This window comes from Cygnus olor, chromosome 1, assembly GCF_009769625.2.
Source record: "Cygnus olor isolate bCygOlo1 chromosome 1, bCygOlo1.pri.v2, whole genome shotgun sequence".
Classification (NCBI taxonomy): domain Eukaryota; kingdom Metazoa; phylum Chordata; class Aves; order Anseriformes; family Anatidae; genus Cygnus; species Cygnus olor.
This window is the reverse complement of record NC_049169.1, coordinates 136,337,354-136,349,546: the sequence shown is the minus strand read 5'-3', so window position 1 is coordinate 136,349,546 and position 12,193 is coordinate 136,337,354. Positions and strand designations below refer to the sequence as shown.

Sequence of the window (12,193 nt, the reverse complement as noted above, 5' to 3'; positions counted from 1 at the left end):
TCTATAACAAAAAGAGAGGAGGTGACTTCAGTGCACTAATCTCCAATTTGAAAGCTTAGACTTCTTAAAGTGCCTAAAGTGGTTGGATACGTAAACCTTACTGAAATTTTTGTGGCATCTGGGTGTCTAGCTCAAGCAGAATATTCTGCAACTCAGGAGTTTGCTATTGTATTAATTTCCAGCTAGATCCTTGAGCCAGGCAAGTGATGGGGAGCAGATACATTTTTAAAAAAAATCACCAGTGATCTGGGAAACTGCTGAATTTCATAATGATCTTTGGTCAAACATGTAGTACTGATTATCTACCTAACAGAGCAACTTGTGCCAAATCACCTATCTTTAATAATAATACCATCTTAATTTCATAGTTTGTATTATTTTATAATGTCAGAACTTTCCTCAATTCATCTTGAAATGATTGGCGTTTTTTTAGATTCACAAAAGCCCCCATCAAATATCATATACCTTTACATACATTCAGTATCCATACTCATGGAGATATGATGTGGACAGACCACTAATATATAGACATAATTATATAGATCAATTTAAAATATTTTAATTTAAAGCAAATTAAATAACACTAATGTATTGTGAAAAGAAATGCAATGTAACAGTTCATGGTGTTTTTACATTAAATGTAATAAAAGAATACAATCCTTGATAATGAAGTCCTGGTCTTACGAAGACAGAGAGGAAATTTACTATTAGATTGCCAATCCTGGTATGATTCAGAAGTCATGGGGCCCACAAAAAATCAATTTTCAAAAACTAATAGAGATGTCCTATTAGCCCCAACAGACTTTGGGTCAGACTCTGAGAAGCACATGACTGCCTACAAATGCATTGTGCAGATGCCTGACCTGCAGGCTCTTCCCCGTATGCTAGAAAACAAAAAATTCTTCTTCATATCAAGAACACTAGAGCTTCAAGATCTGTAAGAAATAATAAAGTATTGGGTGATAAGAAACCCACTATTCTAGATGCATACAGTGAGACAAAAGAAAATCCACCGTGTCATTATGGGATGTCCTCCAAGCACTCTAATGGCCATGCAAAATGCCTTGCTATCGACAACAAAGTTTTCTGACAGAAAGCATACTCACTACTGATAACATGCCCAACAACTCATCCACATAAAACACTTTATTATCGCAAGCCTTGTCCTCTCCCAGGGACCCAAGCTTGTTTCTAAGGGATCACACAAGGAAGGAAGTGGAGCTGACAACTGTCATGAGGTTTCTGAGTGAGTAGTGCCTCCAGCCCTGCGGTCCATGATGGACTGGATCTCGTTCCTTAGCACACTGCATAACAGTGAAGAAACTGGTTATAAAAAGAGAGAGAGAGAGACAGAGAGGAAGGAAAGGGAAAAGGAAAAGCCTACCAGTTAACCCAAATGTCAGCATTTGTCTTGTATTTGCTCGGTACTGATGGAAAGCCAAGAGAAGATGAAAAGGTTTTTATGTTAGGCCATTGCTCCTCTATTAGGTATTTTCGTTTTCATCTCATATACCAAGAGAGCACTTGGGCTTTCCCTTTAAAACTAGTTACAAAACTGAATACCACAGATTATTTCCAAGAGCAAACATAAAGGACCATAAACTGAAGGAAAGAGCTTTTAGAGGTGGATGCTGGTGATGTGCCAGGTAATGATCAGAGACTAACCTAATTATAAGGGAGTATTTACAGCAGCTTTGGATATTACCAATTCTGTGATTCTGTTAAAGTTTCAGTAAAAAGCAGGCTTGGACCAACAATTTCAGTCTTGTTCCTAACAAGTTGTTTGTTGTTGTTTGTTTGTTTTAACAACCCAATTTTCTTTCCAACTTTAAGTATTTGGTAACAATCATAAGTGAAATCAAATGCCTTTCTTGCAGGTCATGAAAATACAGACTGATTCAGGCAGATATTAGTCTCAAGCATCTTTCTTGAAAGAAGGTCTGGGTCTTTGGTCTTACATTAAGCACATTATGAGAACTATTTGCATCTAAGTTAATTTATTGATTAAGAATATGCATTTAACTGCAATTTTATCTGTCCTGCTTCAGCAGCACATAGGACAGAACCAAGTCCTTTACTCAAGAGGGTTTCCGGCTGAGCTGTCATTGTAGCTCCATTGTTTCTCTCCTGAGCTGTCTCCAAACCCCCACCATACAGCCCTAGAAACTAGTGGACGGCAGGGGCTTCCTGATGGGTGCAGAGACATCAAAACCTTGTGTTCTACGAAGTGCTACATGTTCAAAATGCAGTTTGGTTCCCACCTGTGTAACAGTTTGCACTGTGCATCTTTAAAAGAAGGCATATACAACTACATAGATTTTGCAACCAGGATTAAATATCCACTACCTTTAAGTATTTCACAATTAAAATAATAATGGTAGGCTTTATTTGACTAATGAAATAAAAATGAACACTTACTTGAACATTTCATTAATGTTTCATATCAATCAAGAAATAAAATACTCTTGATTTTTTATTGCAGTATTTGCATTACTGGGAGATCTTTAAGGCATCAACAAATGTAACAGAATATTTTATTTGCAGCACGTTTGCCCTCACCTGGACTGAAAGATTCACGGGAAAAGATAATGAACATGCATGCAAATAATGGGGAAAAGAAGAACAGCAGCAAATAACAGCAGAAAGCTTCTAAAAGAAGCCTAAATTGTTGCTGGCAGATTTTTCCCTAGTTAAATACACCAGTGAAAATTCCCCTTTAGGAAAATGCATACAGAGCATATAGGAAAATTATTGTATGGGCTGTTTTCCAAAAATACCATGACTATAAAGCATAATTAGATGGCAAGTATGTGAATAACTAAGTTTAAATCCTTAAGAGTAATGAGATTCATTTGATAATTGTATGAATGCAAGATAAATGTCATCCTTTTAATTTGTTCTCTGATCACTGAGGATGCAGTTTGACGGACAACTTTACAGCAGCACCTTGATCTAAGCAGTGACTGCTCTAAGGTCACTTGGATAATTTGCTAGATTATATTTTAAATGGATTGACCCCCCCCATCCAGCTCAACACACAGCAGGAACAAATGCATTCATACAAGGGAAATATAAAGGGAGAGAAAGCAAACAAAGGTGAAAGGGCAGGTTTTCTACAGCCATGAAGTACAGCTTTACTTTGCTTTGCTTTTTTTTTAAAGGGATGCTCAGATTTTTCTGCTGTTACATGAGTTTTAGTGCTGGAAAGCTTAGAAACACAGCAGGAAGCAAGGCTTGCAATAACATCACAAGGAAGGGTGGCACCCAAGTGTTCAATCTGCTCAGCTGGTGCTCTCTCAAAATTGCAATTTAACCCCTAGAAAGACAACCCTGTCAAGGCAGCCATACTGTAACCTGCCGTATGGTTCAGGTAATCAATCTGAAACGTTTAAATGATAGGTGAGAGCCCCATTTGTCACTTCCTCCCCTGCAGATATGTAAAGAAGAAAATGGAACTCACCATTATTCACCAGGACATGGAGTGGACAATTCTTTGCTCGAAACTGCTGCACAAATTGCCGAATAGACTTCATGGAAGCCAAATCACAGTATAAAAACTCCACTGGAAGAGAAGAGGAGATGAACAAAAACAGATTTAAGACAGTTATAGATATTTTAAAATACACTTACATACATCAGCAAGGACTCCTGTGATAATGTCACCAAAAAAAAAAAAGTAAACATTTTAAAACTCAGCTAGGCTTTTGCAAATTATTGGTAAACCTGGCTGGTCTCAGAAGATTCCTTCTTTCTTCTCTTCCTTCCTCCATTTCTATTTTAAGCCATCGATTCTTCACAGAGCAAACATGAGGAATGCTGCTCCCAGATGGTGAAAAGGGGTTTCAAACAGAGCAAATATGTCCAAATCCCACTGCTTTTTCTATTGCTAGAGGGCCTGCAGCTCTCCAACACTGAGATGAAAAGACATGGAAGCTGAAAATTAAATGGTGAGAGGAGAAGCCACATTGGGTGCCACTATGTTTCTCAGAGGATGACAAATATGATGTTCCATGTTTTTTGTTGTTGTTGTTGTTGTTGTTTTTCCAGATTATCTGCTGAATGTCTCAAAATACATTTAACACCATTATATTTTTATTTCCAAGAAAATAGATCTCTGACAAAAGCATCCTTTGTCCAAGGCATCAGTCAGCCATTGACCCTCATTCCAATGATAGAAAATTAATTTAAAAAGTAAAAATGAAAGCTTAACAAAATACCCCAATAATTTTAAACCCATCAGATCTGAAAATTCTTATCCTGCCTCAGTTCCTCAGTTTTCTCACCCCTGACTCTCAAAGCACTACTTTGTCTGCTTCCTTGCCTTAGGTGACAGCCATGACCAGAGTTATAATGTGCAAACAAGGGGGGCTCCCCCACAACAGCAGTCACTATCCCTTACTACTAGTAAAGTAGTAAGAAATATGAAAGTCATACAAAACACACTCCCCTTGCTCACTGTGTCCTTGCAGGGCAAGCGCTTACTTCGATTTGATTTCAGCAAACTCACTGTCTTTATGAGCTGTGGCAGCCTCTGCCTGGCTCCCAGCATCATGTTGGCCACCATGGCTGAGTACCGGGGCTCCCACCCTGCTTGACCTCCAGGTCCTTGCTGCATTGTTCCCCATCTCTTCTGCCCTCCCACCTTACTGCTGCCCCCCTTTGCTCCGTGGGAAGCAACAGCTACCCCTTCCTTGCACATGGCCTCCCCCACCTCCTCCTATAGAAGGTACAGGCTTTAAATGAAGGGAAAATTAAAGTTACACAGCTCTTCACACACATGCTAAAGAAAACATTTCTTACAGGAACATTAAACTATTCAGTAACCAGGCTACAGTACAGGCTGTAAAAAGTGACCTTTCCTTGCTACTGTTTTCCCTGCTCCATCAGTGATGTTTACCAAATTGTTTCATCCTGTCACAGTCAGGGCTGCAAGCTGTACCTATAATGCTTCTTTATAGTATGTCTGTGCCATATGGATTCAGGCAGGCCTGCAGGCACAATAGCAAGCTAAATAACAAGGCAATCACAGCTCTTATTATAATCCTTTATAGAAGAGCATTTCCCTTGGTTCCCTTCAGTTTTACACAGTGCAGAGCTTTAATAATCCTTATACGTTTGGAATGGAGACAATATTAGCCCACAGCAATGATCTTAGTGAATTTGTATAAATTACTCAGTGGTCCTTTCCAGGAGAGAGAGGGAGAGTAGATTCCAGCTTAAAAACACTTTAAATACATTTTTTTTCTACATGGTTGTAAAGTCACACCATTTCAACCACACTATCACATGAATAAGTCTGGATAATATCTTGAGTTCTCTATAGAGCTTTAGGAGATCTGTAATTTTGCTTAATTTTACCAATGTCCTGCAACCAGCGGTAGCAAGGAAATGCAGAAGTTATTAACTCCTGTTAAAGAACAGAGTTGTTCAGGTTGTTCCTCCTGTGGCCTGTATCACTATAACCAGTCAGATACACAAAACCTGGTTTTACTAACTTATTAGTAACTAATGCAACAAGGAATGGAACGAAGACCTAAGTGAGTTTTTATCCTGACTGTGCATTTGCTCTGCTTCTCTGGGCAGCTCATCAGGGAAAGAGATAGGAAAAGCCCGATCACTTCTTATAAGGCAGTTCCTTACACCACCACTGGAGGAGTCCTTTTTAACACAAAATATTCATTGTGGTACAGAAGACATTGGGCTTCCGTCAGCAGCAGTACATGGCGGCACAGTGCAGGGTCCAACCACATCTTCAGCACCTGTATGGACTGTGGCAACATCAGTCACTCTCCTGGTGTTTGCTAATGCCACTAAATGCACAAGGAAGGCAGGTGCCTGACAACATTCACTAAGCTAAATTTTAATTTCTTCCCTCATCAAAATTGTGCTTTTCTGTATTGCCAACAACAACCTACACTGCTGTGAGATAGCCAGTATGGCAAGACAAGTGCTTTTCAGGCTGACCAGTACAACCTCATCCTTCCAAGAAGGTAACTTTTTGCTACGCCTGTCCCATCTCCCCTCCCTTAATTTTGCAGTTTTGCAGCAAATGCTGTCTTTTGTTATGACTGTACAGTGACGAGGTTAATGGCATACTAGGGCTAGGCTATCATTACTAAGCTTATTTACTTTCTTATTTGGGGAGCGTGTCATTGTATTCAGCATTTATAAAGCACTTTCCATCAAACGATCAGAACCTGCTTTGGAAAGGAAAACAAACAAGCAAATTAAACCCCAAATTCTTCTTTTCACTCACAGGGCAGAAACCTTAATGACCGAAGTCTTTATTCATGCTCGGTCATGCACAGCAGGTCTCTGCCAGCTTCACCGGAGGCAGCACCACGCTGCCCTAGATGCCATTCCACTCTGGAAAGTGGGACAGAAAAACTGCTCTGAGTCAGTCATTGCAGGGCTGTGAATAGAAACCAAACTTCCTCCTGTCTCAGGGTCTGGGTATTTTGTTCTAGTACTGTACTGAGGTATTATGCATTTAGAAGATAAGGATATCAGGTAGTTTTTAGAATATTTCAAAGTATGCAAAAATATACTAAGTGAACCGTTTTTTTTTTTTTTTTTAATCTTTATTAAAGACCAGCATTTAATAATGTGAGCAAATGACCAAACCTGTACTTGCACTAACAATGTGAATTTAATAACTTTTCAGAAACAATGAGGGGAAAAGGTTTTCTGTGTAAGGTAGGTATGAGCAAAGAGAATAAAAATGTGCAATAACAGCAGGCAAACTGAAATATAAGACAATATTAATATTTAGATACATCATTTCATATCATTTTAGATTGTCTGCCACTAGACTTCAAATTATTCAAGTACCTATTAATTGATAATAATGGTCATTCTGCTTTTGAGTTCAATAGTGTTAAAAATTAATGGGTTCATTTGATTTGCTGTATGACATTAAGAATAAAAATAGGGAATAGAATCTACATATAAAATATCTATACACATATACTCTACATCTATACTTCAGCTAATTCTACTGAAATACCCTAATTTCTATCTCTCTCCCATTTTCTCTCTTCTTTTCCTATTCTTCCCCTTTTTTCAGGTACTTCTAGAATGACAGCCATGTCTGTGTTTCTTTCTTCTAGTAGATATGTCCCTTGTTCTTATCTAAATAATCTCCCCAAAGAAAGTGAGCAGGTATTTGTCAGACACCGGTGAAAGTATTCACTGCTAAAAATATCTTACTGTTATTTTATTGTAATTTGATGACTCCGTCGTCAGGAAATTATTAGCTAATAAAATATAAAAGGAGCATAATTTCCCAAAAGACATCTAGTGCTACTAATACCATTATCCACCTATGAACAGATATATATAGACAGTGCTACAATTGCTGCTTTGCATAACTGCTTTCTTTCAAACATGTATCTGTCACAGCACCTTCAGCAGCAGTTCTTCTGGTTGCTCCTCAGTAAGACTTGCTTATCCCACAGAGTTATGCTGGTTCACAGCACACGGCACCATTGAGCACCTACGTACTGTCTGTTCCTGCACCGTGTGCCCTCAGCTCACATGGTGATGGTCACCGACATCAGAGGACATGATGGACAGGCGCCTTGGAGAGCTTACTGACACCGTGAGACCCATGAGAGCCTGACGCAGGCTCTGAGTGCTCGCTTGAGTTTGCCCCTTAGGGTCAGTTTCCCTGAGCTGCATTTCAGACTGACTGCTTCTTCATGTTATTAGCATGCCTTTATTTTTGAACATTTACAATTCCCTTCCTTTGCTCTCCATGACAGCACGGTTTACTCTGATTCCACATTTTGAGGGGGGGAAAAAAAAAAAAGGCATGAAATGGAATTTTGGTCTCCTACAGAAGGAAAATTTAGAGGGCAAAAGAATGGGCAGATATTGTAGTGAATGGTCAGTAACTGTAAAGTTCTGTGATATTCACCGATCAGCTGAGCACTGGAAATGCAATATTGGGGCTTCCACAAAGGCTATGTCATTTAGTTTTGATTTAGATCAGATTAAGATGAGTTGGAAGCCACCTACCAACTGATTATTTTTCTGCATTCAACTCTAAGCCATCATCTTGAAATCATTATGGACAGCTACAACTCCGCATCACCAGAAATCAGAAGTCAGAGTCAACTTTCTTTTATTGCTAATGTCAGTGCAGTGTTCCATCATGCTTTCATTTTATTTGTTTAAAAAAAAAAAAAAAAAAAAAAAGCAAAGGGTCCATTCTGGGGAAAGCTGTAACTCTGCCCAGAGTAGCAGGGAGTTGGGAGCTCCTTCGTGATGGAAAGTGGACTACAGAAAGGACTGCTTTGTCCGTTTGCTACCCGTCTTCAGTGTCTGAAGATGTCAGCAGGAAGAGTTATTTCTCCAGCAATGCACGAGGAATGGTTCCTAGGCAAGATCATCACAAATGCTGAGGAGTCACTATTCATGCTCCAGCACATGCTGCAAAAGCTCCACGTGGGTGCATTGTTTCTCTGGGTGCTGTATCCCCTGAAGAGACATTGAGGAGTTTGGCTGACCACCACACAGTCATACTTTGGCATCTGCACAGAAGCAAGGAGAAATGTTGTCCTGCTCATGAAAGACCTGACTATGCTTCTGAGCACCTGGATGGTTGTTGTTCATCAGAAACTGCTCTTAATGAGGCAAGCACCATCTGATAGATGCTGTGTTGTAAAGCTACAGAAGCTCTGTCAGCAAGGTGGCAGGTGGAAATAGAAGTGAAGCAAATACCAGCACAGTGAAAGTATGAACTGGGAGGAGGCGAAGGCATAAAGCAGTACTGGCTGGAGCCTTCTTCCCTTTTGTCACTGCACTGTCACTGCTGACACTAATAAAGCGTGGCCTCGCCTGGCCCAGTCTTAAGAGACAAGCGTGGTATCTCCCTTCTCCCTTTCTAAAGTACAGTGGTCCTCACTCCCCAGAGAAAGGTGTGCCAGAATCAGCTCATCTTTCTGAGCAAGCTCTGCTCATCTGTTTGTGCATGTCTTCCAGCCAAAAGAAAAGCCACTCTCACTCAAAACAGGGCTGCCAAGAGAGGGGGGTGAACTTCTGGCCAGATGGAAATTCAGACCAGCTGAGCTCAAAAGCTGGTCAAAAACTAGGCATTATATGACAATGCTGTGAGAGGAAAATGCGAAAATGGTTCTACGCCATTAACACAACCCCGGGATTTATCGGTCTACAACCTGGGCACGTGTGGAAGCACACAAGCCTCTGTCAGCAGAACGTGACTCCTGCTAACAGAATATTCCTACATCATCTGGGACTAACTCAAGGGCTGTGATGCAAGTCTGCCCAGACGTGCATGATGACAGAGTGTTTCCAAAGGACTACAGAATGCTTACTTTAAAAGAACTGCTGGAAAAAAAAAAAAAAGCCAAACAAACAAAACAAAACAAAAAACAACAAGGCAAATAAGGCGTGTACCATCCATTTGTGTATTGGGTACAATAATAGACAGTCATCACAAATGCAGCCAGCACAGCATCTCCTATTTATGCTGTGCTCCTGCCCTTCTGCACTTGATGACCTCTCTGACTCCTACACCACAACCACTCCAGAATCTGCCCTATTCTGCATAAGAAGCCAAGATTCTCAGGAATTAAATATTAAAGCAGTTAATGCAGAGAAAAACCTAGTGTGTGCAATGGTACCTACGCACTGGTTGACCCCTAATTCCAGCTGCATTAATGGTGACAATATGCATAACTTTGGCTCCCGATTCATTAAACTATTTTAAGTATGTGACTGTGAACCAAAATGTTGGCTGTTGCCTGATGGGGACCTTACAAGTTCCCCCTCACCCTGCCCAGTCTTCTCAGCCCTCTATTGGTCTGAATAATGTTGTGGTATTTTTACAGACCACCGATCTGTCATAGACTTTCAGAGACTAAAAGAAAAAAAAAAATCAACAATGGCTAGCTCTAGCATGGATTTACTGCCTAAGCTGATGCTTGAGATATGCCATAGAAGAAGGGGACAGATGAAGCACATCCATCTGCGAAGTGTGTAAGTGCAATGCTGCGGACCGAAACACTGAGCACACCTAAAGACATACAGCTTGGGTATGGTCATTAAAAGATATACTCACGGCTTTAGTTGGACTAGTTTGTCTACAGCCTTCCAGAAGGCAAGTGAGAACACTTACATTTAGCTGAGCCTTCCCTGAGTCACCCATTCCTGTGCCACCAACTTTAAAGGCAGCTGGGAGAGACTAGCTTCCTGAGCCCCATGTTAGCCTTTGTGAGCAGCCTCTGAATGGCATTCTGCAGCCTAGGCAGTGAAAAAAGAGCTCTGCGCTGGTGTTCACAACATAAAGAAAAATTCACATTGGGCAAATATTAGAAGCTTATGCTTCCCCCACTCCCAGGACAGTTTGAACACTGTCTGCTCAAAGAGCTATAGAAAAAAAAATGTATTTAATGGTGCTATTTCTTAACCATGTAACTTTAACCTATTGTACTAAGAGAAAAGAGAAAAAAAAATCTTTAGCTTTCCAACAGACACTTCCACCTACAGAGGTGGAAGAGTAAAATAAAAAAGAAATTTGTCCTCAGAAACTGAGCAATCTGGCTTTGCTACTTTCACCTTCTGTAACAGAAGTGTGTGGACTAGTCCAGTGATCATTTAACCTGTTAAATTCAACAAACACCTGTAGCTCTTGTGCACTGGTTAATCAAAGAAAGCCAACTTCCAGGGTAAGAACAGTGTTTCAGTTCTCTCCCTGCCAAATGCTCGCATTACTGCCAAAATACTAGATCATTACAGGAGAGTCTCTGAATGGATTCACCGTTCATGTTCCCTGAGCACTGGGATGTAGCAGCAATACAAAAAAAGAGGTAGTCCATGTAAAGCACCAGAACTGCTCATGTGTGACTCTGCTAATTGTACTGCAAGCTAGGATGTTATTTACATATGTGATCATTTTAGCAGGATTCCTACACTGCAGGGATAGTATGCTCTGGGTTTTCCAAATATATAAGTAGTGCTTTGCTGTATAATATTTAATATTTTATGTTCAGCAGGGACAGGCCTTGAAAAAGAAATTGTCTATCATCAACTTATAAGAAAAGTTTAGAAGATGGTGGCAGTGGGATCCATAGTGAGCTCTCAGGGTGAGGAAGATTATCGCAGCTTCCTGTGGGTAAAATTTCATCCAGATTATTTACTGGGGAGGCTTTATTTCTCTATGAAGAGCAAATACAATTATAGATACATAGAAAATTTCCTCGTATACTTGCTAGAAATTACATGCTGTCTCCCTTCCCTCTTCCTGCATTTACGTGCTCATCACCCAGATTTATGACTGCAGAGAAACAGAGTTCTCTGATACCCTCCCTTGTTGTGATGGGAAGAATTTCTTTGATTTTACCCCACTGAACAACAGCTTTGGGAACCTCTCCGTCATTTCTAGCACCTACTGCTGTGCCTTCACATAGGCTGAAAGCATCTATGAGTTTGGCAGCTTCATAGCCCCATTCATAGCCCCCTGGAGAAATGGTGGAAAAACAACATCCACATCAGTTTTGATCTGGGGCTGTTATTTGGAGAAAAAAAAAAAAATTGTTGCAGTGAAGATGCTTCTAAAATCTCTTTTCAAGGTTGAGGAAGGCAGCATTGATCCTGCTGACTGTTAAGTATATTTTCTTCCTTCTGTGGGGACCTGAAACAAGAGGACTGGCTCAAGTAAATGCCGTCGGCCTCACGGGTACAGAGGAGCTCACAGTGAGCGTCTGAAAATTCATCATTTATGGACAGAAGAATAGATGGTTCCATCCACATTATATATATTTGGAATATATGGAATACCTCCATTCCTATTATATATATTTTCAGATGTATTTTCTTCGTACTCCTGGTGAGCAGATTTTATTTTAAATTTCATTGTTACATTTTGTGAATTGCAGAAATGTTGCTTTTTATTCTTGGATAACATTTATTCTTTTCAGTGATTTAGCCCTACACTGTGACTTATATCTCATTTAAAATGGCAAAATATACAGTGCACATTCGACATGCACATTATAGTGTCCTTATATTGACGTTTTCCATCGGGAATGAAACTCAAGTGAAGAGCTGTTTGGAAGTAATGCAGAGTCAAGATATTAAGGAAGATAAAAGTCAGCAAGGGCTTTACAAGATGACAAAATGGAAAGGTACTGCAGAGGAAGCTAGGAGCACAAGTGTTCTTAGAAAAGAT

General features: G+C 40.1%; 1 protein-coding gene across 2 annotated transcripts in view; it reads right to left on the bottom strand.

Annotated features, from left to right (window-relative positions):
* DHRSX (dehydrogenase/reductase X-linked) overlaps nucleotides 1-12,193 on the bottom strand; it is a 168,161-nt gene that overhangs the window by 58,385 nt on the left and 97,583 nt on the right. For both annotated transcript variants that reach the window (XM_040534609.1, XM_040534598.1), the window contains one exon: nucleotides 3,461-3,562. In XM_040534609.1, coding sequence (XP_040390543.1) covers nucleotides 3,461-3,562 — 102 coding nt within the window. The remainder of the gene's footprint in view (nucleotides 1-3,460; nucleotides 3,563-12,193) is intronic.